The sequence below is a fragment of the Takifugu flavidus genome, chromosome 1 (assembly GCF_003711565.1).
Source record: "Takifugu flavidus isolate HTHZ2018 chromosome 1, ASM371156v2, whole genome shotgun sequence".
Taxonomy (NCBI): Eukaryota; Metazoa; Chordata; class Actinopteri; order Tetraodontiformes; family Tetraodontidae; genus Takifugu; species Takifugu flavidus.
The window spans coordinates 15,249,050-15,274,542 of NC_079520.1; the positions used below are offsets into that span (position 1 = coordinate 15,249,050).

The 25,493-nt window shown below is 44.0% G+C and overlaps 3 protein-coding genes across 4 annotated transcripts; 2 read left to right on the top strand and 1 right to left on the bottom strand.

The window, feature by feature from the left end:
* The first annotated feature begins 95 nt into the window (after nt 1-95).
* Nucleotides 96-9,060, top strand: casp7 (caspase 7, apoptosis-related cysteine peptidase). The gene is made up of 7 exons (XM_057027544.1): nt 96-254; nt 443-561; nt 4,305-4,456; nt 4,547-4,675; nt 5,425-5,600; nt 6,468-6,606; nt 6,681-9,060. The coding sequence occupies exons 2-7, from the start codon at nt 443-445 to the stop codon at nt 6,905-6,907; spliced, it is 942 nt and encodes a 313-aa protein (XP_056883524.1). The 5' UTR covers nt 96-254; the 3' UTR covers nt 6,908-9,060.
* Nucleotides 9,061-9,683: 623 nt separating this feature from the next.
* On the top strand, nt 9,684-17,680 carry LOC130522794 (pleckstrin homology domain-containing family S member 1-like). Its single transcript, XM_057027518.1, has 18 exons — nt 9,684-9,821; nt 10,380-11,152; nt 11,437-11,493; nt 11,720-11,817; nt 11,916-12,034; nt 12,145-12,279; nt 12,795-12,870; nt 12,946-12,975; nt 13,084-13,137; nt 13,287-13,358; nt 13,448-13,522; nt 13,637-13,680; nt 13,767-13,808; nt 13,887-14,006; nt 14,839-14,961; nt 15,365-15,460; nt 15,990-16,125; nt 16,234-17,680. The coding sequence occupies exons 3-18, from the start codon at nt 11,469-11,471 to the stop codon at nt 16,303-16,305; spliced, it is 1,317 nt and encodes a 438-aa protein (XP_056883498.1). The 5' UTR covers nt 9,684-9,821; nt 10,380-11,152; nt 11,437-11,468; the 3' UTR covers nt 16,306-17,680.
* A 798-nt stretch (nt 17,681-18,478) lies between these two features.
* dclre1a (DNA cross-link repair 1A (PSO2 homolog, S. cerevisiae)) lies at nt 18,479-25,470 on the bottom strand. Of its 2 annotated transcripts, none has more exons than XM_057027503.1 (9): nt 24,915-25,470; nt 22,691-24,034; nt 22,411-22,544; nt 21,811-21,929; nt 21,435-21,578; nt 21,219-21,364; nt 20,570-20,724; nt 20,266-20,407; nt 18,479-18,960 (listed from the first exon to the last, which is right to left on the bottom strand). In XM_057027503.1, the coding sequence occupies exons 1-9, from the start codon at nt 25,261-25,263 to the stop codon at nt 18,794-18,796; spliced, it is 2,700 nt and encodes an 899-aa protein (XP_056883483.1). In that variant the 5' UTR covers nt 25,264-25,470; the 3' UTR covers nt 18,479-18,793. The 2 variants fall into 2 exon arrangements, with proteins under 2 accessions (XP_056883483.1, XP_056883492.1); XM_057027512.1 differs by lacking the exon at nt 18,479-18,960 and adding an exon at nt 19,414-20,002.
* Between the last annotated feature and the right edge of the window lie 23 nt (nt 25,471-25,493).

The following is a 25,493-nucleotide window of genomic DNA, read 5'->3' on the forward strand; positions in this document are numbered from 1 at the left end:
TTTTAACTGCCGCTATTCACGCCTAAGAGGTAGATTTGTTTACGTTTCCTGTCCGGCTCCTGTCCAATCACAGGGCAGACCTGGCTGACGCAAAGCTCTGACGTCATGACGCACCGCCCGTACCCGAGCAGAGCGAACTCTTATCATTCCAGGTTTAATACGGAAACTGCGTTCAACTTCAGACAAGAACAAGAACAAGAATACAAACACAAATACGTATGTACAATAAAACTGCCTCGGAATAACGTAGAACGGTAAGTCGAAACTTTTGCTGACTTCTCCAATATGAGCCGAAGATATTTTAAAAGTAAATTATTCTGTTGCTGCTGATGTCATCAGCCTGCAACGCCCTAAAGTGGTTTACGACGAGCAATAGTAGAAGCGTACGTATTATATAATATGCATGATATTATATTGGTATAATATGCGCAAATCGATGCAGATGGCTGGAGAACCCACTGAGATATCTGACCTGGGGGCTGAAGTGGAAGAGGGAGGCCAGAGTGAAGACGACGTAGACGCCAAACCAGATCGAAAAGGGAGATTTCTGCTCTTCAAGAGGTGATTTAGTGATTTCTGTGTGCAGAAAACTCGGGGGGAAGCTGGAATCTCCATGAGAAAACCACACAATTTTGATCCAGGATATAAAAAAAAAGACTAACTTTCAATTTCCTTGCCTGGAACTCAACTTTCACTATCGTTTCTCGTAATTTCCTCAGCAGGGTGCTTTTGAGCTATTTTTAAAAATGTATCCATCAAGTATTGGAACTCAGAAGGAACAGTTTTTGAGTGTTTTTGGCATATTGTAGTGTCATGATTTGTTTTTTATCCATGTATCACATATCTGTAGAACTGATAAATCCAGTGTGAGATCTTTAACCTCTCACAGGTCAAACATACCATGTAGACAACATGTTTCAGTGTATAATGACATTGGTATACAGATGCTGTCATCCAGTACTCTGTCATTCAGTACAAAGATTTTTATTCAAATATCATTGCAGATTCCCCTACATGAGTGCTATGCTGTTGCTCCACCCTGTCTCTCCAGCAGCCTGGAATACAGAAACACTTTGGAGCTCAGCATTAGTAGATTGTTGTTCCCACTCTGCCCCTCTGATCCAATGATGCAGCTTCAAAGCAACATCAGTTGAGAGAGGCGCTGAAGGCTGTAAACACACAGAGACACATGAATACAGAGCAAAGCGCTCAAGGTCTGTGCAGAACGCCGTTCAGGGTTCCTGGGTGGAGCCCTAAAACAGTTCACACCATCATCTCTGTCTCCAAAAGGGACTGAGTTGCATCACTGGCCACAGACCGGCGGCAGTAACTTGTGCCCCAGTTGGCTTATCACCAATGCCATCACCACTGCTCTGCACCTCCTGAGCCACCTGGAGAGACTGTCAGGATGCCTTTTGTTGCTTCAGAATGGACATCTGACACGTGCCAACCTGACAGATCACTGAACCTGGCAGTCAGCACAGGGATAGCAGACGACCCAGCACGGTCCACCAACATGTCAGCAGCATTAATAGGCCCCAGCAGCAACTGCCGCAGGACATTAGTGCCACGTAGAGGCCAGGCTGCTTTATGTCAGTCCACCACAACAGAAGAATGTTGCACTTCTGTTTGGTGTGGCGTGCAGGTTGCAAAAAAGCCTTGCGCAACTCCCTTCTGCTCTAGCTGGCTCAGGATTGCAACACACAGACTGTTGAGGGTGGAGGGCAGGTGGCAAGCTTGAAATCACATGACCTCGCACCAATTTCTCACAGCACTCCATGGCCAAGGGTGTTAGTGCCACCAGCCTGTACTCATTGAGGATGGTGATGGTAGTCTTTTTTGGCAGATGAAAGATGACAGATGTCTTTAGACAGGCTGAATGGTGAACTGGAGGAGAGCCTGGCTGAAGATCCTGGTAAAGGCCTTTTGTCCTATTGTAGAACACTGATGGCATTTCAGGAGCTAATGCTTCCAATGCAACATGGTTTCAACCTGCTGCCTTCAGAAGCAACAGGTTTTGGACAATTCACATTCTTTTCTCCACCTTTGGATAAAATAATTATAGTGGTAAGGTAGGGCTTGTTCAAGCTGTCTTCAATTCAGGTTTATGGCTGATATCAGTCCTCAAGAGGCAACCCAGAACTAAACCCTACAGAAATAAAAATATTTATATTTGATATGATGTCGGATAATGTGGGGCCGCCCTTTGAACGTCTCACTTTATCTCTATTATAAGTATGAGTACGTTTTAATATGACCACATTTCGAATGCTTTACCGCTCTGAGCCACAGGGGGGCACTGTGAACCTTTGAGGGTTGGGGCCAGCAACAGTGGAGATGCTCCTTTGTGCTCTCCTAGTTTGTTATTTATCTAAGTCTTATCTTAAATCGCCTGGTTTAGGTTAGATTTGCACAGTTGCAAGGCTGCCCACAGAATCCACCACTTTAAAATGAGTCATCTTAAGTTTGTGCTTTAGGTTTGTGTTATTTGTGCTTTAAGAGGACATGACTCACGGTTCTACAGAAACCATACATTCAGAACTACTGCAGTTTCAGTAACCTTGCAGCGTAACCTCACCAAGTCCAAAGCTGGGTCACCCTTAAGGACTAGAGCTTTGTCAAAGGCACCACAGTCCTGAAACAGATCTTCAGATCGGCCCTATACGGTCAACTTCACTCTCACTCCGTGTGTGTATTGTATTGATTCCAATGATAATTGTCTACGATTGGGGAAATGTATTTATTTCTCTGCTCTTATTTTGAATTCAGACATAATAGCTAAGATGTCAGGAGAGTTTCCTCTAATACTTTAGTGCTGCCGCCCTGCTGGATTGCTTGAGCACTGTATCAGTCCAGGTGGATTCTGTGCCCGTCAGCAGAGGAGCAACTCGTTGCCCTGTCTGACCTCAGCAGGGAGCGAGGCACAAGGGGCCATGTGTGAATAGGCCTTTAGAAAGCACTGGTGTGGTGGCGAGGGTGCTGACTCAGGGGGCTCACAGTGCGCCGCCCCTGTCCTGAGCACCTGCTGGCCCAGTCAGGTGTCCATCCAGCACAGAGAGCATGTCAGTATCCTAGCACACAGCCAAAAATTAAGCTGCCAGATCTGAAGAAACTTGGTTTGGGAGAGCAAAAAACAAAACAAAAAAGAGACAAAACCAACGAATTTCAGATGCAGAGTGGCGTAGCGCTTAATGACGAACCCAGGTAAGGAGACCCGACCGCCTCTTACTTCTCTCCGCTGGCCTCCTGCCCGCTCCTGTTTCTGGCGGGACCAGCCCACAGCCGTACTGAGCTGCAGCTCTTTGACCACCCTCGGGCAGTTGTTTGGTGCAATATGATGGCACGATTTCAAGGTGGGAGGGGGTTCTCCAAAAGTTCTGGATCACATGTTTATTGGAATATGGTTGTGCTGCCTGTGAGTGTAAGAGACTGTACGCGTTGCTGTGCATTGTTCCCGCGACTACTGACTCGATGACTAGGCTTTTCTGGAACGAGCTTGGCATTTCGAAGCCCCCCAATAGGCCGCTGTCAGTCTAGGTTTCCAGACGGACCTTTTAAAGAATGAAATATAACAAGTCTGTGACAATTCTCACTGGTGGAAGATTTCCTCTTGCTCAGTCTACATCACCGCGTTTACGACTTATCGATATCTGAGCGAGGCGAACATGTTCTAGTTTCTTCTCAAGCCTCGTCCTGGATCAGTGCAACCACATTTGGCTGCAAAATTAATGCCTCATTTGACAACGTATGTATTCTTTGATTTTTGAAACTCTTCCGAGTGTGTGCTTCTTATTTGTTTTATTTGTGTGGTTCAGCATATGTTGTGAAAAATGGCAGACTTGTCGGTCACAACCACGTAAGATAGAATTTACCATTCTAAGTGCTTTCTCAAGGTTGCGGACCTGCTTTTAAGTGTTTTTTTCCCTCTTTATCTGTGCCTTCAAAGAGGCTTTACCTGTGTTGGGGATTTGTGTGTAATTGTCCATTTGTTTCTCTTTTTTTTGCTGTGTTTTGTCCTTTTTTTAATGACCTGGGTGCACAGATTTGGATGTAAATCTGGCTTTTTTTATCGATGCTTCAAAATATTAACTGATAGTACCTTTTAAACAGCCTTAAAAACAGCGTTAAAAGCTGCTCAGCTTTAAAAGGTAGAGCGAAGCTGTCAAACTCTGCCAGGACAGAACAAGGCTTTTGTAAACACTAGTGCACCTTATTTTGTACTTTGGACAGCTCAAAAATGATGATCCAGATTTACATCCAAAAATGTCCAGTAAAGTGTTTCTTTTTTCCTCTGAATTTGTCAGTAAGAAGAACAAGGATGGCCAGATGCGGGAGCAGGACTACTGTTCTGAAAGCCATTACAGAATTGTTTCACCAACATTCCAGTATAAGATGAGCCACCAACGCGTGGGAAAGTGTATCATCATCAACAACAAAAACTTTGATGAGAAGACAGGTAGAGAAAAGACATCTAATCTAACTCTTGTAACACGTCGTCGTGCTGTGAGCGTTCACCCTTAGCAGAGGGTTTGCCTGTTTTTAACAGGGATGAATGTACGCAACGGTACGGATCGAGATGCCGGCGAGCTCTTCAAGTGCTTCAAGACCCTCGGCTTTGATGTCTTCATCTACAACGATCAGACGTGTGAGAAGATGGAACGTCTCCTCAGAGAGGGTGAGACCGTCAGGTGTCGATGTATCTGATTGCGACGGCCACACATTTCCTCTTGAATTCTCACAGGGACGTACTGAAATATAACCACGTCCTGTCCACCTAACCGCCTCCATTAGCCGAAGCAGATCCAGTGTGATCCAGTGGTTTTTACATTGAACCTGCCTTCATTCAGGACAGCTTTAGTGTCCCAGCAAAGCTCAACTGTTGTCTCTATAAAGGCCAAAGTTTGTGGGGTCTTTTGTCTGTAGGCTGGTCAGTTACAGCAGTGCCCCGTTGTAGCAAACGCTGTTTCCTGCTCCTCAGTAATATCTGACCACGCTGTTGACCTTCCAGATCTGGGTTCAAATCACATTTTGCTTTTTGAGATTTAGAAATGGAGAAAGCTAAATAAGCAGTAAAGCAGTGGATATGCTGCCTGTTCCTGAAGGCAGCACCAAAGCCAAAGTCCTGGCTTTGGTAATGAGCCAAACCCATTTAGTTTCATTACTCATTCTGAGTGGGCCACAGACTGTCCACTACCGACACCGGCCTCAATTTCAAACCGCTTCATGAATGAAGGAATGGGAATTCAATTCCAGATGGATTCACTCCCGACGATGAGTGAGACAGCAGTGTGCATGTTCATAGAAGAGAACCTTTACCGATGGAGTTTTATAGAGGACTGAGCCAAGCTAAGAGTTGGGTGTGTGTGTGTGTGTGTGTGTGTGTGTGTGTGTGTGTGTGTGTGTGTGTGTGTGTGTGTGGGTCAGCCTCAGAGGAAGACCACAGCGACAGCTCGTGTTTCGCCTGCATCCTGCTAAGCCACGGTGAGGAGGGCATGATCTACGGAACAGACGGCGCCATGCCCATAAAGACCATGACCTCTCTGTTCAGGGGGGACATGTGCAAAAGCTTAGTCGGAAAGCCCAAACTCTTCTTCATCCAGGTAGGAAATTGTAAAGACTTTTCTTAATTGGCATCAGCTCTATTTTACTATCACCTTAAGTTGCAGTGAAATCCATTATACAGTAAGGCTGAATCCCAATTCTACCCCTTAGCCAAGCGAAGGGGCGTCTCAGTTCTCCAGAAGGTCAAGGGTAGGGCTAAGGGGGACAATGAGGACAAACCGAGACCTTGTTTGAAAGGAAGGAGTAGAGAATACAGAGGTACACCATGCTTAAAGACACGATGGTAGAGACAAGAAAAGGAAGCAATTAAATGTAATTAAGCACGGTTGATTTGATTTTCACACCAACGACGCTCTTTTGTTTTAAATCATATGTTAAATTGTTGGCTAATGCGCCTAAATATTTAGCCCTGTTTTGAATTGGTAGTTACATTTTAAATCATTTGCGATCATGCATCTGCTGCTAATGCGCACTTCACCGATGGCAGATTCACTGCAAATAACACTAGAGCAACTGTCGCCGTGGACGACGGCATATTGATTCTTTGTGATGTATCGCTCATGCTTGCAACAGTGTTTGATAACACAGTAGTCAAGTGGCCGACACTTCTTAGGGGAATGTTTTCTCCCTGCCACTGTGTTTTGAGGGACAAAAGTAGACGGAGGGGTCAAAAGGGGAGTTGGGATTCTGCCTGTGTGTGATGCTTTGGAGGAAATGTGCAAATAAGCTATTAAAAAGGAAGTGGAAAACATGTCAATGCAGCTAAGGTGATTTCCACAGGTGGTTGTTCTGTGAAAATATTCCCATCTCAGCTATAAAAAGATCATTTTTAATTGCCTCACCAGGTCTGCGCTGAGAAAGCTACTCAGGATCACAATGAAATGTCATTTCATTTACTCCACCAGGCTTGTCGGGGTTCAGAGTTTGATGATGGCATACAGACAGATTCTGGCCCGCCAAACGACACCATGGAGACGGATGCTAACCCAAGACACAAGATCCCCGTGGAGGCAGATTTCCTGTTCGCCTACTCCACAGTGCCAGGTAGACACATGCTGAGGTTTCCTCACGTGAAATAGTGTCTGTTACCACAAATGCATCTCATGCTGGATTTTCAGGGTATTACTCGTGGAGGAACCCCGGGCGTGGCTCCTGGTTCGTTCAGGCCCTCTGCAATGTCCTCAGCGAGTTTGGCAAACAGCTGGAGATTATGCAGATCCTGACGCGGGTCAACTACATGGTGGCTACCAGCTTTGAGTCCTGGTCGGAGGACCCTCGCTTCAGTGAGAAAAAGCAGATCCCCTGCGTGGTCTCGATGCTGACAAAAGAACTGTACTTTAACTGATTGTTAGCGGACCTGACTGACTGACTGACTGACTGACTGACTGACTGACTGACTGACTGACTGACTGACTGACTGTGCTGATTATTCAATCAAAGCATTCAGGGATGACTTCGAGGCACACTTAACAGGTTCACTTGGGCCTGAAAACAAGCACGCTGTTGGACAAACAAAGAAGGAATTATATATATTCACATATATATATATGTGAATATATATATTAATGAACCACTCCTTGTTCATGTGTTTATGGTGGAACTTCTTCTTCAGGCTCTTCTTCAGAATAGTGGCGTCACACTTGAGCTGATCTTCTATTTCGAATTTTTTTTATTTATTTTTCACAGGCACTGTAAATTATCCATGTTAAACTACCAGCCCAGAATATGTGCTGCCACTTGTTGTGGGTTTAGGGAATGATATCTAAATATGTGTCTCTCCATTTTCCAGCATTTCCAGTGATCAGTGTAGAAAAGAGCATAAAACCCTCTGTGTGTGTGTGTGTGTGTGTGTGTGTGTGTGTGTGTGTGTGTTCTGAATGGTTTATTTAGGTGTGTTTCTCAGACAACATTGTCTTTGTCCGATAACACAAGGACAGTTACATCATTATAATTGACCATTATTAGACCGGCCTTATGAAAGAGTTTGAACCATTTTTAAATAAAGCACAAGTATTAGTGTTTCATCAGCTCCGAGGAACCCTTCAGAACCCTCCGTATGGACTTGAGAGCGCCACATAAGCAGCACATGGGCCTATTAAATGAAGGCTTTTGTTTGACATCCAGGTTCTGAGTGATGAACGGAACAAATACATCTGGAAAATGGGTCAGGCACTTTTCATCTCTCTGTTTTCTTGTATCCACAGTTGGGGGGAGGGGGGGGGGGGACACTGAGAAAGGCAATAGTGCTTTGTACCGACGGCGTTGTGTCCCAGCCTTCCTAGCAACTTCAGATCAATAGCAGCATCCTCAGGTTCTTTAGCGTCTCGTGTCGTGGCTAAATGTTGTAATTGGAAGCGGCGAGACAGGTCGTGTTTGGCTGGGAAGGTACGGTCATTCTGCTGTGTATCACACGGTCCGTTCCCATAGTTGATTTGCAATTTGCCCTTTTATTAAGCATGAGGATGAAAACGTTGACTTGCTCGTTGTTCAGCAGAAGTGCACGATTTGTGTAGTCAACACACCGTGTGATTTGATTTCCCCTTTTTCAAATTGAGACACAAGTTTCTTTAAAATAGCAGGAAGACCCGCTGAAGGAGTCTGATGGGGAGGGAGAGATGTGTCCAGAACTGTGTCTTAAATTAAGGACACTCCATAGAGTCAGGATGGACTGAGGCCCAAAACACAAACACCACATTTTACTGTATATCGCTGTTGTACATCATCATTTCATTACACTACAATAGGATATTAAAGACAACTAGTCTTTCAAAGCCTAAACAGTATAAAAAGCACCAGATTTAGGGTTCGGTCTGAAGTCATAGATTCAGATTTTCCTCCCAAAAATCTGTTCCTGCAACGTTGCTTTTTGTCACGTTAGGAGTCCATCAACTACAGGCAGCTATTACTGGTGGTCTGCACATACTCAATCCACACGTCTGCAACGCACTTTTGTCATCGCAATGTGAGTGCGTGTTTTTATTCTGCCATTCACATGGTTCACATGTCGGTCACGCAGGGGGAGGTTAGCGATAGCCAAATCTGTCAGTTCCCCTGTTTTTAGTCAGATTTTACACACTATAAAAGTCTGCTGGGAGATGGGACGCGTCCCCGCGGCCACAGCTGTTGACCTGTCTCTCATGGATCTCTCATCAGTGATGTGATGCCCAACCTGTGCTGAAAAGAGTGTTTGCTTGTTCCACTTGTTTTTGAATGATTTTTTTTTTTTTTTTTAAACAATTTGAACGCTTTCAGGTGTTAAATGCTGTTGTCCTCAGGAATATATTTGATAAGACTTTGGGAAATAAAAGAATGAATGAAAGTATAATCTGGCCCTTTTATAAAAACTATTTATTTTGGGGGCGATTTTATTTGAAGAAAAGAATCAAAGCAGATGCTTGTGTAGACATTTTCCTGTATTAAAACTTGAGCAATCATTATGTAATAATGAGCTGTGTGTCATTTTTCTTGCAAACAATAAAAGCTATGCTGTTTTCTAAAGACAGGTGCTGTTTTTAAAGCGGTATTCCAGAGTACAAACCGAAATAGTGACATTTCTAAGCCCTTAATGACCAAAAAAAGAAATCATTTAGATGTCTTCTGTGTCTCCAGAATGAAGGAAAACCTGAATGACTGGAACTGTTGTGATTAGATAAGCTTAACCCAAAAACCCAACTCCTGTGGTAACTCACTGGCTGACTGAGGGTGGGAGAGCCGACCGGGATCAAGGGGCAACTGGGCCATTCTCTTTCTTTCCTCCAAAAGATCCCTGAAGATTGATTGAAAAAATAAAAAAATAGCTGCATTATTGGATGCATTCAGATGGTCTGGGACCTGAAACATTTGGTGTCTGGAGGTCAGAGGTCAGTCCCTCTGATTCAGGCCAGAATGCATTAAAATCTGCAGTTAAGAGAATGTCAAAGTTCCGCAGCTGTTTCCAGGATAGAAATAAAGCTCCTCACCAAATATGCAGGAATGAAAACAACAATAAGCACAACTTATTCACTTCTGATAAGGAAGTTATCGAATGGTTGCAGGATACTGATTAAATAAGGGTGTATTCCCGTACATGCCTGCTAAATTAGGAATATTTCTGTTCCTCTTTTTCCAGCACAGAACACACACGTCATGGGGCATTTCCTGAAACCTGATCCTACCTTTGCTCTGTGTCAAACATGATTTCAGCTTCAGAAATCCCCCGAACTCCCGAATGCTTCAGCGTCCTTCCTGTGACCTTGTGCTTGGTGTCCAGCTGGGTCAGGGTGAGTTCAACTGCAATCGTCCCACCTTACGTTGCCTTATTACTGGTGTTCATCTGCATTAGAGAATCATTTCCACCTCTGCTCACAGCACCTTTCCTACAATGATCCTAACGTGACATTGTGAGTCTTCTTTAATAGCTTCTAGCTCACTGAAGGGAAACAACATGTGTGCAGCCATTTCAGGACAGTCGTTCTGCCTGTGAGCATGAGTGTGGCTACAATACTGACTAGAGGATTTCTTGACGAAAGTTTTAAGCTTACAACTTTAAAAGAAACCTGATTTGTTAATGTGAGGAAATCCTCAGCAGCTGGGTAACGCAGCTGTTGGGCTCGCATGCCTTCATCGCTCACTTCACTCGGAGTGACGCCTGATTCTAGATTATTTCGTGCGTCAACATGCCGGCCACAGCAAACCTGCTGTTAAATTCATGGCTGCCTCTGACAGCAGCCCCAATGTTAAGGGAGGAACTGAGCAAAGTTAATTAGCGAGTGACAGATGCAGGCAGGAACACTCGGTGACTGACTCAAGCTTGATTCCGTCTGCTTTTCTGCCTGTAGGTCATGACTGTCTCTGCAGGCGCTGCAGGCAGAACGGATGATGAACCGCAGGTTCGAAGAGGGCGTGGTGCTTGGGCCTGTTTCTGAAAGACCACATAGCTAAACTTAAATCAGCAGGAACAAACCGATCGGTGCACTCCAAAGCCTGTTTATATGTTTGTTTTTGTTGCAGCAATGTTCCCTGGCCATAAATCTACACCTTGAAAAGTTCATTTCCCTTTTGAATGGTGCAAAATTTACAAGGAACACACATTAGCTGGATGTTTTCGGCTAAGAGCTACGTCTGCTGCTGACTCCAGGCCAGTTTTAGAGGGAATGGCTGATGGGATTAAATGCTCGGTGACTCGTGAGGGGTTCGGATTAGAGCTGCTGCTGCTCCAAATTGAGAGGATCCAGATGAGGTGGCCCCCCCCATGAGTTATTTTTGGCACGTCCCACCAAGAAGAATGATGACACCCAGAAGGGCCCCAGAATGGATGCATGGATGGATAATTACCTGCTCATTATCAAAACAAAAAATAATCCACCAACCACACATTTAAAGTCTGTAAAGTGTAATTTGACCAATGCAAATCATACGTCTTTTTCCACCTTAAGGAATTCTGTGTGGAATTTCTGCAGCTCAACAGAGTGCTGGGTGGACCTTAAAAGGCGCCGAAGTGACGAACAGGAAACTCCAGTTCCCAGTTTGAAAACCTTGCTGGTGTTTTCCAGTCGCAGGACGACAGAGAGCTTCCAAATGAATCGACGCTGCTGAGCAGAAACTCTCACAGGTAGGAACAGGAGTTTTTTCTCCAAGTATCTGAGTTTGATTTCTTACTTTAGAACATTAAAGCATTAAAGGATAATCTGCTGCAAACACAGGCATTTGGCTGTCATGGCTAAGTTGACCGCCGCGCTGTGAAAACAATAACAACGTGTATTTTTCTCAGTCCTGAAATCATCCACAAATAATCAACAACATTCAAGTTCTGTGTTATTTAAAAGCAGCAGTGGTGTATTTTTCGGCGCTGCAGAGGTTAATAGGGTAACTATTTCCTTCTTGATGTTTCTACAGTGACAAAGTCTGATTGATTTGTGTGCGTCACCATGCAAAAGAGCCAAAAGAACACAGGTAGTGTTTGCATTTGGAGACGTGATTCATGGTCTGATTAATGTGGTGGAATATGTAGGTGGGACACCCCAACACCAATATTCACAGTCTACATTTTCATTTAAATGGTTGGCGACTGAACTATGGAGTAGTAATGTACACATACGTTTGTTAGTCTATTTTTCCCCCCAAAGATCTTGATGGATTTCAGAAAACAGATTTAAAAACTATGTTTCTTTCCTCTCAGTTGGAAATGCAGTTTTCTACAAACCAGCCGGCATGACCAAGGAAATCAGAGCTGGATTTCTGTGCAAGTCTCCCCCTGAAAAACAGTTCAAGACAGAGGTGACGTGGGGAGACGTGGGAAGGGGGGCTTTTGGGCGCTCCGCTGTTATTGCTCATGCAGGTTTAATTCCTCGTTGTTCTCCGCATGTCTCCTGCAGAAATCATGGAAGCAGCGCTATTTTGTGCTGTTCAAGGTCAGCGAGAAACAGTACGAGCTGAAGTATTTTAAATCCGCGGACAAAAGAGACGAGCCGCTCGGGGGGATAGACTTATCGCAGTATGTCCCCACAAGCATACACATTTACAAGAGTCTGCATGTGTGTTTGTGCCTGTATTACACGTGAGTTTTACAGCAAAGCATTGAAACAATGTGTAATCCTGCATCAGAGTCTCTCTGCTGAACGTGAGTCCTCAAGAACACCAGAAATGGGGATGGATCCAGAAGAACCTCAAGTGTTCCCCGTCCTGCGTGCTCAACATGAAAGCTGGAGAGCGAGATTTCTTCCTCATTGGGAAGACCAGGTCAGTCACCTGCTTAAAAAGGCTACAGGTGGAATTTAAAGGTGTAAAAATGCCGCAGCTGTCAACCTAGAGATTAAACAAATGGGTGTCGTTGCATAGTTACACTACAAAAACACGCAATAAAGGACACTTTTACGGCACTCTGCCAGTGTAATGGTGAAAAGGTGCACTTCATCATAAGCTGGATTTTTATGACTTACTCATTAATAGACATTGATTAGTACTGTTTAAAGGATATTTTCTTTTTCCCTGTTCCTGTTGTCTTTAACACTGTCTGCTTTTTGGGGATATCTAACAATCAGATGCGGTAATGTTTTCCTGAAGCTAGGAACAATCTATCAGCCATGAATTGCTTTTCCTCTCCCCTCAGCGCACAGTAATTTGCTACTGTGCTTCTTGCTTTATATTTGGATTTTCCAATTGGATTTAAAATGAACACAGGCTAAATGTTTCATTTCCCCATTTGAGGATGATTTGCTTTTCTTTAGTCTTTCCTGTACAATTATTGCTTTCAGTGAAGACGTGGATGACTGGTTCCGTGACCTATATGAAGCCATGAAAGACCGACCACATAAAATTATGGATTCAAAGGTACTTTTACTTTTAAAATGAGCATTTTCACTTGGAGTGTTGCTTTCCTGACTGACCATCTCTCTTATATTGAAGGAAATGCCAAGTGTGCCCCCGTACATTAGGGTAAATATTCAAACTCTGCTTTTCATCTATTGATCACAAACCACGCTGACAAAAAGGAGTGTTTTGATCAATCTATTTTTGAATAAATCCCTTTTTTTCTCCTTCCAGGTTATTTCCAAACCCATCCAGTCGAAGGCACTGCTAAGCCCTCTGACAGCAGAGGTGGGGCCACATTACAGGATTTTGCCACATCTTTATGTGGAGCTAAATTTGGATTTAGACAAGCTAAATACAGATTGGCAGGCCTGATGCCACATGGATGGACGGATGAATGATTTCATGTGGTTTTGTGTATCCGTTTTTTTTTCCAGCAAGATTTAAAACAACGGTCCCTGTCTGACCCCTCCTCAAACCACATGGATAAGGATATAATAATGCCCAAGGTGCAGCTCCTCTCCTACTGTATTTGTGCATTCTTTAAGACTCAATTATTTCTTGTCCTGTGTAATTTTGCTGTTTGATGGGCCAATAGTGTGAAGAGCTCCCTAAAAGACGGGCGTCTGAGCCGGTAAATCCCATCTACAATATTCCCAGACCCATAAAAAAGGTAGAAAGAAGATAAACTGCATTTGTTTTGTTTATGTTACTATATGTGATCTCTTTTAGTGCTTTTTTAAACTAAGTAACATGTTTTTGGATCCTTTTTCATGATGTGATCAAGGTTGGGGATAGAGTTCCATCTCATCACGGCAGCATTGACTCAATGTGAGTGATTTCTGACATGTTTTGTATTTAATTGTGATGGAATTTGTGATGCCAAGTCCTACAAACCTTAAATTCATCTGATGTAGATACGAAATGATGTACAGCTCCACCAGTGACCAACTGGCTGCGTAAGTTTCACTGTAAATCACTGCAACAAATGCCAGCATGTGAACTGGAGCCGTCATTGTTGTTGGGAACGCCTGCAGGGACCATGAAGTGGAGGCGGCTACCAGAAACTCCCTGCTGAAATCTGCCACCAGGAAAAACCCCAAGGCACAGATTTACCCACTGTCTACCTTTCGCGAGGAGCCGTTTCCCAAAACCAGGTAAACCCCAGATCAGTCGTGCTTCAGTGTGATGCGTTACCTTTTCATTTCCTCGTGAATTTCCCCGATGTTGTGAATTTCCCCGATGTGGGATCAATGAAGTCGATCTTATCTTATCTTATCTTATCTCCCCGTCCTTTGTAAAGCTTGTTTTGCCCGGGTCCCAAAATAAAGGACTGCTCAGTGGAAACCAGTCTCATTTGCTGAGACGTATTATCTTTAAAAGGATAAAATCAGGACAAATCACTAATCTTTGAGATGCAAGGCCTCTCGGCTTGTTTAGCAACTTCCGCAGGGGCATTAAGTGATCAGCCTTCACTGGGAGACTGCACGTCTGACGTTGGAATGACATGAACCTTCAGGACCTCTTGGGACGTCCAGAGGTCAGACTGTTGCCACCCGTCGTGCAGCATGATTCCCACATCACGTTAGCCATCAGTGCTTGTATCGCGCCCTTTATGTTAAATTCGCGGTCCTTTTACCTTTGCTCATCTTGTGCTCATGCGGCAGCAGAAGGTAAATAGGTTTAACCTCCTGGTGCCTCTTCCAGTTGTGTCGTGTCTTGTGTAAAATGCTATTTTTCCTGTTTTTCTTCTCTTCTGAGAATTCAGGCGGTAGCTCCGACTCTTGCATTGATTTCCACCTAAGTGGCTGACTGCTGTGCTAGCAAAACTTCCTGCTACATTTGACATGAAGGCCAAAGGACTTGCGTCTGTATCGCCTGTCCATTAGAATTAGGGCTTATCTTCTTATTCTCTTTCCGTGCTGCATTTGTCAACCGCTGCATTTGCCACAATCCTCTTTTCTTTATTTTTCCCACCTGCTTTTGCAGAGACGAAACGCGTCTGTCTTCAGACTCCAGCGGCAACTCCAGCGACAATGGTTGCACCTCTCCTGTTGACATGGTTAAGAGAGCAAGCTTCTTCAGACTTGACAAACAAAGCTCGACGGAAAGGTGAGCGCACGTTTACAGTAACACGTCAGTGACGCTCACGGAAGCAGTGTTTGAATCTATGGGATGGGACTGGACAGTGGCGACAGTGATTCAGTGGCGTTGCCACGAACAAAGTCAGAAACATCTTAGAGGCCTTAAAAGATTAGTTGGAATAGTTAGTCATGATAAGATTAAAAAAAACACAGGAACGCAGTCACTCTGACAGACACGTTGGACCGGTTTGAGCTGTTTCTGAAGGTTTATGCAAGAGGAGGTTCGGCTGGTGGATGACATGCAGTAAAAGTCCATCTTTATGCTGTCGATACACGTCTTTGCCGATGCAACCCGTCCCAATATTAATTAAAAGGCCAGTTTCCCTCCTTTGTGTGCCATTTAAGCTTTTGTTCTTCTTGCCTCCCCTAAGCCTTGACGACATCTCCACCGAAGAAAAAGATGTTGTGGTCAAACGGGCCGACCTGAAGAAACACCTGACGCTCATGGACGTGGAGGGGAAACCGATGTAAGTCCGCCGGGGATACCCAGGTGCATCCCAGCTCCAGCTGAGCTTACGGCAGCGAGGCGCCACAGAGAATCAAAGCCAAACCAAGTTGCCTTTGAACTGTGCTCAGTGGAGCTCAGTTGGGGCAGAGCAGCAGAGCAGCATCTGCCTGAGCATCTGCAGCAGACTCATACAGATGCCTGCACACGACCCATAGACTTCATTAAAACCAGCAAGGGTGGGGGCACCTGCTGCGACGACTTAGAGTTATAACAACCTGCTGAAGAGTGTCAGTGATCTTTTGACTGAAGGTAAAGGCAGCAGGAGTGTTCTTGGCCGAGATATAAGAGGCAAATGAAGTGCAGTTCTATGAGGAAAACGTCAAGACCTTTTATTAGAACGGCGTTTTCAAGAATGCCATTTTTAGGGAAAACAAAAGTATACTTATACAATATGTTTAAATCATTCAGCATTATCCAACCATAAAAACAAATTACAGCCCATATATAATGAAGCGCATAGATGGATTTGATGTGTGTGTGTGTGTCAGTGTGTGTAGCTGGACCGGTCAGCCTCAGTCAGTGTGCCTGTTCCACAAAGGAGATGAAATCCTGGCCATCAACGACCTGCACGCTGGCACCGTGGAGGAGGTCCACATGTACCTCAGCAAGTCTCTGAAGAACGAGGTGAATTCCTCCTCCCATCCTCACAAAGTTCACATGCATAAAACCTGGAACTCATTAACAGATCAGGATAAACAAACCCAAAAAAGCAACCCTAACGTCTCCTTTCAGGTGAAAGTAACCATCCTGCGCCTCCACGGGTGCCGCCCTCTGCATTCGCCCATCAGCATCTGCAGCGGCTGACCACAAAACCATCCACCCCAGGAGAGGCTGCGGGTCTGGGTGTTTTCCTAATGGCTCTTCCTTTCTCTGAGTGGGGGGGGGTGTTCTCTGCACTGACCACTTTCGCCACCTGAGCATCATTTCCCACGGCTGTGGGCGGTTCCCTTCTGACTACGACTCTTTCAACGAATCTCAAATGCAGCACCCGGCGTCACCGTGAAGCCGATCGGACAGAAGGACTCGTTCCCCTCGACCTGCGCTTTAGTCAGCATGCGTCATCATAGTCAAAGACTTTGTTTTTAAGTTTTGCCCTAGAAGGAAACAAAAGGCGGATGTTTCGTGTGCTTCCTTGTATCACCTGCATGGTGATAACAAAAGGGCACAAAAATGTAGGACAGAAATGGGGCATCGTGCACAGTAACTGCAGAAATGTTCACCGTTGCAAAGCTTTGGTTTAATAATCATAACTCGGAGGAACTATAACTATAAAAACTAATAGATTTCTGGTGATTTTTAATTTTTTTTTCTTCTGACTGAACTAATGTGATTTCTTTTGAATGCTTGTGTTAGAAATCAGCTTCAATCCAGGAGTTTAATCAAATGACAGGCACAGGACCAGTATTCACACATTAAAATAATACCGTCTTTGGACGGGGCGGGAGTATAAAACGCTCCCTTCGATACTCGGGTTCTAGTTGTGTGCCAAAATGCAGCTTGAGCAAGAAGTTGCGCGACCAGTTTGAATGTCATCCATCAGACGCGCTGACTGTAGGCCAACACTTTGTTTTTCTAGCACAATAACAGACTAGGAAAATGTCAACGCGTCTTTGCTTTGTGCGTCCTCTGTCAAACCTGTGCTTCTATATTTAACCCGCCCTGTGTTTATCTTGGGAATTCTGTGAGCGGCTGCCTGCTTGAGTGTCCCAGTAGAGGCTGATACTGGTGTGGCAGACGGGGTGACGCTGCGCCTCCACCCAATGCTTCGCCCATCACTCCCCAGGCAGGAAACTGCACAATATGGCCTTAATCCCATTTGTAATTGCACCTGGTGACTGATGTCACATGGTGGGCAACTGACTTCGAATGGGGGGGGGGGATCTACATCTTTTTTTTTCCATTTCCAGAGGGGACAAAGGACAAAGCTCATCTCTAAACCAATATCTGACGTTGACCTTCGTCATGAGTCAGTCCAGTCACAATGCAGACACCTTGAAATGGATTTTGTATTTAAAACCTCTCTCTGCCAGGCCCCAACTGTATTACAAAAAACAGTTATTACTTTTTTTTTGTGGAGGAGGGGGCGGTCGTGTTTTGAAAGATGTAGCTCTACAAGGGCATGAAAACAGCCTGTGAATGTTTTTCTCTTCTAATAAATGATGTACGTGCCCAACATTCATTCAACGTGTATTTTAAGATTTGTGACGTCCAAAAGCACTTTTGTAACCGAGCTTTTGTAACCGCGCTTTTGGTTACATTGTTGCTCAGATTACTTTTGTTTTGTTCCAGTTATAAAACACTTGGAGGTGTGTCTTCAACAGGAGAAATGACAGAACCTGACCTTCCAGTTTCCCCAATTTAAAACAATGATCCATAGCTATCTTTGAACGTTGCAAAGTTTGCTATTCATCAGTTCAGCCTCATTGAGAATCCTCCAGAATGAGTAGCTGCCCACTCACCCCGAGGAGCCAGTTCCATTTTAGTGGGGTTACTCAAGCATAATTCATGCCCATGGGTGAAGAATCCAGCTTATTATAGCGACTCGCAGGGGGCAAATATACAGCTGTTATAACATCTGTCACCTCGTCGCAGCGGGTGATGAGCGTAAGCATGACTCCATTTTGGTGCAGAGAAAGATGTCAAACTGATGCCAATCTGCATTTTAATGCTTCGCGTTATGAAGGGCGGCTAAACATCCAGCCACTCGATGCCACAATACCAGCAGATTCATGTGTTCATCCTGGGAAGCTGCAGCAAAATTTCACCTTTTCCGTACTGGGAGTTTGAACCTTACAGACGGCACATTTAGCGAGAGGACGTTCTAATCTCCACACCATGCGTCTGTTGCCTTGGAGATAAATACTGAGGGATCTGCCAGAGAATCTTCAAGGCAAGTTTGCACTTACGAAACCACTTCACAACATTGGTATTGAATGTGGAAGCCAAGTCCCAGAAGCAGTCCAGACGAGGCTGCATGTGAAGTAAAACGGCAATAAAACATTTATTTATTCCTCAATCACATTAAAACAATCCAGTTCACTGATGTCACGTCCAATTGTTACATGGTTTGACCCCAGACCTGCTCACAAATTCAGTCATTTTAGTTCAGCCTGGGGACAAAAGCGTGATGCTTGAAAGGTTATCCAGCATTACTTTGAGCTCTCTGTTCATTAATTGCCAACGTTTAGAGCTCAGAAATCTGAGGTAAACTTAAAATGAGGCTCTTTAAAGTATCACTGCTGCAACAAAAGCAGCGATGATTACGTCATTAACAGCAGTTTTGCTCTGATAGTTAGCGCCTAGCTTTAGCTTCCATGAGCCATTCACCAAAGATCTTCTCCATAGCTCTTCTGCTCTCCCAGCTGCCATTGTTGACGGTGGGGATGATCTTGAGCGGCTGCAGCCACTGGACAAAACGCTTCATCTCCACAAAGCTGCTGTGTTCACTGTAAGGGATCCCTGTCAACAAAAATAAAGACCGTTACCGTCGCAGCTTACATGAAAGGATTTATTCAGGGGTTGAGGTCAGCAGAAATGCTTCACTGGCTTCTGCAGTAGTTTAGTAGTTCCCAGTTACTTCATTAAAAAAACAAACATAAAAACATGGTGGCTGCTGAAGAACAAACTGCTTTAAAAATCTGTCATTACATCTTTGCTCCCATTTCTTCCCACATGCCCCTCCATTATTTTTATTTTATTTTTAAATGCCTAGCAGAACCCATAAGGCTATCGTAGCCACACGCGATGTCCCCCACATGCAGAGAACAATATTGGGAGCAGGAGTAGCATCGACTGCAAAGATCAAGGAGGTGATTAATATGGGCCAAGAGGGGGAGGCCAAATTGGTGTCTGCCTGACTGATACACAAACCATTTAAACGTGATGTGCATCACAAAAGCCTCTCGCTGGTAATGGGAGGTTGCAGCCAGATGGCTGTTGCATTTATTAAATACATGGTAGAGAAAACAGGAAACTGCAATTACAACAAATTATATCCACTGTCAGCAAACGCTCGTACTTTTTAAAGGAAATGAGCCGGAAAACCTGGTAAGACTACAAAACCTGGAGGATTCTGGCAACAACAAAAATAAATAAATCAGCAAATCCACAGACTGAAAGCAAGTGTAACAAAAAGGCTCAGTTGCATGTGTTTTTTTGTTGTTTTTTAAAATTTGTTTTAGGATCAGGTTTTTTTCCCCACAGGTTTGGCACTTGATCTTACAACGGTATCAAAAAATGATAATATCTGAAAATATAGACTTCTTTTGCCCCCAAACAAATTTCATAACTGTTTATTTTAAGTCAATTCAACAAAAACCCAAACTAGGCAAATCAGCCAATTGTTTTGGTGTAATACAGAATTTCAGCACTTGAATCATGAATTTCTGTGCACATTTAAAAGCACCACTTCACATGATGGCAGCTGGAGCTGCATCTCAGCTCCGTCAGCAGAGGAGCTCAAGAGCTCCGCCGTCACAACGCTTCTGACCAGAAGGGGGCGCTGTCGGGCAAATGGAATGAGGACAATGATTTCTAGGACGAGGGCCATGTTTGCAGGTCAGCATGTGATTGCAAAATTACCGTAAAAGAATATACTTACACAAGTCTGATTAATAAAAGCAGTAACAGCTCAAGCTGTTCCAAATTGAAAAGGGCAAAATCAACCAGTACAACCTTAACCTAAACTGAAGTGTGTGTGAAATTGTAAATAGTGTTTTGTTATTTTTTAATTTTTCTTTTCAGAGGTTTATCTTTAAGTCATACCATAGATGGAGATGTTGCCACTGACATCTGGCTCAATCCCTCCCACCGATTCCACCTGCTGGCTGAATGTCCATCCTGTGGGTTTGAAGGCCACCAGTTGATCATACTGGCTGGAAAAGCGGGCCAAGTGTTGCTCCAGTTTCTGGAAGCCAGTTGAGAAGGACAAGCACAAAGTGATGAAAAACCTATTGAAGGAACTGTATAATCTAATATGCCATTTTTATTCATCAAAAATCAAAGGTATCCTACTTAGCAAGCGGAATATTAATGAATTATGTCAAATTAAAAATCAGCTGAGTCACACTTTAAAGGTGAGCTGCATCATGGGTAGAACATGGACCCGGGCTGCCTTCCAATCTGTGGTTATACACTGTTTGACTTGCTCCGACTCCAGGCAGCACATGGTGTTGTATTTGTCTCTGGACAGGCTCACTTTAGACCCCAGAACGTCTGCGAGGGCTGTGAAGAGAGGACACAATAAAGGTAAAACCAGAGGGGAATCCATCAGCTTGCATTTAGTCCCAACTACATCAAGGCTGCGTAAAAGCTGCTTTTTCCTCAAAGTAACTGCATCAGTCTTTGTTTCATGTGAAGATTATCAGGGCACAGGGGGATAAGAGGACGAATTCATGTTGTTTGATTACGTGACCACACACCCATCAGCTCCAAGTCCTGCGTCAGAAGACCATTTGTCTTCACATGAGAAAAACACACAGAGAGCACCTTTTTTCTAAAACCAGACTAATCCGCCTGTTCTCCACACCACTCCCACTTCAATTTGTCAGCTCTCATGACCTTTTCCACAAGAGGAAAGGCCAGGTTGCTCTACAGTAACATTAAAAGAAGCCCTCCCCCCCTCTACATTAAACTCAAACACTGAGACTTTTAGTGACACTACTTCACTTTTTCCAAATGCAACAGCTATTAATCATAAAATTAGTGCAAAAACTCACCAAAAAAGACCTTCTCTTTTCCCACAGAATAAGATCCACACACTACAAGTGTGCGCGGGTTGAGCGCCACCAGTTCGAAAGCAGTGCTGGCTGCAAAATTGATGACTTCCTGCTGTGTGGGGAACGTGTACTCGGGGCTGCAGTAACTGGAACAGAAAAAATGCCATTTCAAATGGGAGCATATTCCAGCCTATGAGGATGGAAAGGGGAGCTCACGTTGTGTCAAGATAAAGAGTCTGCACGCGGCAGCTGAGTAACTCGGGATAGAGCTCCATCGAGGGATCGGCTCGGAAGTCTCCCGTGTGGAGGACGATTTGGCCGTCGGGCAGAAAGAACAGAAGCATGGCAGCTCCCGGACAACTGGAACAACAAGAGGAGGATTGAAGTTAGAACTGGATCGAAGGGCTCGCCGATCAGTAACTTCAAAGTAATGGATAAAAGAGCAAAACCACCCTAAAAGGGTGAGCTGGGGCTCAGGGCCTTCAGTACTGCCCTAAACCAACATATTTATTGTGCAAAGTCTCTTTTGAAGCTTCAAAACTATTACAGACGTGTTCCCCAGCCTGTGCCTGAGGTCCAGTGGGTAACTCACTGGTTGGCTTCTAGCAGGACGACAGTGACCCCCTCCACAGTGACCTGGGTGTTCATGGGGAGGACGTGGATGTACGGCTCCGCTACCTTCAATTTGCTTTTCACCAAGTTCCCTGTAATCTGACCACGAGACAAACACGGGCAGCAGCCGCAGATCATACACAAATGTAGAAAATCTGTGTTGCTGATACTTCATGGAGGAAAAAAAAATAACAACCCCAAAACTTACCCAAGACCTACCGAACAAGCTGCACAAACAGGGGCCCCAATAACAAGCAATGAAGGAACCCATTCAATCAATCCACTTTATATATAATTATTTAGCATTCACATGCTGATAATGTCCTGTAAATATTCGTGCATGGTTAAATGGGAGGTCTATTTTGAGACCCCTCCAAAAGGATAAAATGTATATTTCAAAGCCTTCCAATTATGAAAAAGAACATTACCATAAAAAGTCAGCACACTAAACCCATTTCTCCCAATCAAGTCATAGATTGTCTCTAGTAACTGCTGCCTGTTTTTTCCCTTTTCTGATATACACTGAAATAACTGAGGGAGATGATGCTTGGGAGCTCATTCTTTACAAAACAGAACTTACTTTATTACAGTAGACTGGAAATGTGGAGCTTTTGGTCAAACCTCCATAATGGTCTGAGTGGAAATGTGTGAGGAAATAAGCGGTGATGCCCTCGATCATCCCGTAGCGGAAGGCATCTATGGCAAACTTTGTACCTGAAGAAAATAAAAATAGAGTTGTTAAAACAACAAAAAATTACAGATGCAAAAGCATCGATTCCTCGTATGTGTGAATGTACTTGGCCAACAAAGAAGAGTCTGATTCAAGCAGTAAAGTGTGATACATGCAACAACGCACAGACCTGGAATCTTTTTGTAGAAGGGACAGCGTGGTAGCTCCACTTCTCCATCAGCATTCCTTCTGTTCCATCTTCTTCTTCTGTGGTTTTTCAGTTCTCCCTGATCATCCACAAGGCTGTTTACCCCTAAGCCCCTGGAGGTACCCGCAGGTGCTTCACCCTTGCTTCTTCTTTGCCTGTTGTTTCGTGGCTGCCTCTGTCCCCCTGAGGTTTCCCCCATCACCAGTGTAGCGGAAGCATCAAGCTCATTCGGTCCACTTTGAACCTTTTTCTCACTTTCTTTGAGTGGTTTGAGGCCAAAAAACACTCCAATGTCCATCTGCTTCAGACAGGACGCCTGGCCTGGCTTGGCGTGGCCCTTCTGTGGTGGCATGGTTTGAGATTTTTCAGATGAAGACGATTGAGGAGGACTTGTGTGAGGCCCCCCTGAGTCTAAGCTGTCTTTCAGGCTCACTGAACCTTGAATCGTTTCTCTGAGGCGCTCCAACACGAGACTTTCTGGAGACTGAATGATACTTTTACTAAGACTGGTTGAGCTACAAGGAGCTTCTTTTTCCACCATGAGACCAGCTCCGATTTCATCAAAATCTGAAGCAGCTTGCTGGATTGGCTGATTAGTGGGCAGGCCTGAGCTAACTGACTCCAGCTGGATCTTTAAGGGCGCATGCGCTTGTGCTTGCACATAATTAGACTCCATATTATCAATAAATTCAGCCAGTAGCTCATCTTCACTTGAGAAAAAGTCACTTAATCGTTCCACTGAGTCTTCATGTTCACTTACAGATGCATCTTTATTAAAAAGCATTTTTCTAAATTCACTATCTCTAACTTCCTTCTCAACAGGAATCTCAGAAATAGGAGAATAGGATATTGAGTCCTTAGTGTTAAGAGAAGCTTCGCATTTGAGTAAATGTTGAGTTCCCTCTTCTCTCTCAGCCTTCAGAGGAGTGGATGAAAGGTGGGTTTTACTTTCCTGGGAAGAACTGACTGACTTTTGCCTTTTAGCTGACGACGACCAGCCTTTCTTTTTCTTAAAATCCTCTGGGCCTGGGGAACGCAGGAGCTGAAGGCCATTGGTAATTTTGGAAGATGTTTTGGTCTGACTACTTTGAGGGGAATCGCTGCAGTTGGATAAAGTAGAGAGACTCTCCTGTGAAGTCTCTAAGGTAAAACCTTTCAGCTCGCTGATGGACAGTCCTGGGCCAGCGCTCTTCTCACCAGTTCCTTCTTCTGACTGACTTGGAAGAGATAAGCTGCTGTTTGCTCGACTGTGGGCCAGAAGTGTGTGGTTGAACGTCTTGTAATGGTTTGGATTAGTGGAGAAGCATCGAAGGCCATCTGAACATTCTGTTTAAAAAAAGAAATGAACAAATAAAAAACAGAGACTAAGCACGTGGAATGGAAAGAGTACCAAAAAATGCAGTGACTCACACAATAAAAATCATAAAATCACATGTTTGTATGTTTGTAATTGATTTTAATAATCTCTAATGCCAGAAGTCATAAAAATAAAGCAAACAAAAAAATCATAAACAAAATTATAACAAATTAACAGTATAAATGACTTTCTGATTTAGTTGTGAGAGAAGATGAGTAGCTTTAAATTTGTTCTTAATTTGATTGCAATCATAATCAATCTTAAATTTCCCCTGGATGTGCTGCATGTACCTTGTATTTGTGTGTTATTTGCCAGGGCTTATTTGTTGGGGATGTGGCTGGCGACAAACCCGATCAGAGACTTAAGGCACAGAAACGCATAAGTATGGCAATAATGCTTCCATAAAATCTATGTATGCTAAGTCTGCAGCAGCACCTGCACATCTGTGTAAAATATGAGCAATACACCACTGTGCAATAAGCACGAGCACTTAACAACCTTGCACAATAGGGTGATATAATCTATTAAAAAGTTTACTTTTCCATTGGTCTCTTAATTGCTGGACTGTCTCAGTAACATGAATTATTTCATTGCTTTCTGTGCTTCTAGTTATTATTCCTATTATATAAAATTCATGCATATTTACATGTTGATGAATATGTACTGACTGATCTTTACATTTAAAAAAATCTACAATCCAATTTTATTAGTGGCGCATGTTGAATGAATAAAGCACATTTTGAGTCTGATTGTGGCTTCAGACATCTTATGGCTTATGAAAATATGGTTTTATCCCTACTTTTCAAACCATGAGAATCTATAAAAGTAGAGTGGATGTCTTGTCTTTACCTTCACATGTGTCCCTCAGAAGGTCAAGACATTCAGCAATATGCCATCTGGGCGTCTGCACCACCAAAATGCAAAAGGGCATCTGACATATTGGGCAAAAGTCTCCAGAAGGATCCTGGGCATCTTCATCCCCGTTACTGTTAGCAGAAGAATCATTTTGGCGGCCTGCTCCGTCAACAGCAGCGCGCTTCCTGCTGTCAGCTGGTTGGGGATCAGCTGCTTGGACTGTGTTGACTTTGTCAGCTGTACTTCTTGCAGACGAATACGATCGTGCAGACAGTCTATTCCTTTTCTTCTTAAGTGGTTTATAATCCCAAAACTCATTTTCGGAGTCGTCCTCCTGTGACATTTGGACAAAAGGAAACTCAGATGTCCCACCAGGATTGTCCTCAAAACCCACGTTTCTCGACAAGATCTAATAGTTAAGAACATACCGCGGTTGCTGGACATAAAAAAAGATGTAATCATAATGGATAGAGGCCATCAACAGATTTTTAGCTTTAGCTACAAAGCACGGAGAGTTATGCAAAGACATGCTGGCGATTACCGCCACTGACAATGAATGAAGTAAAGACAAGC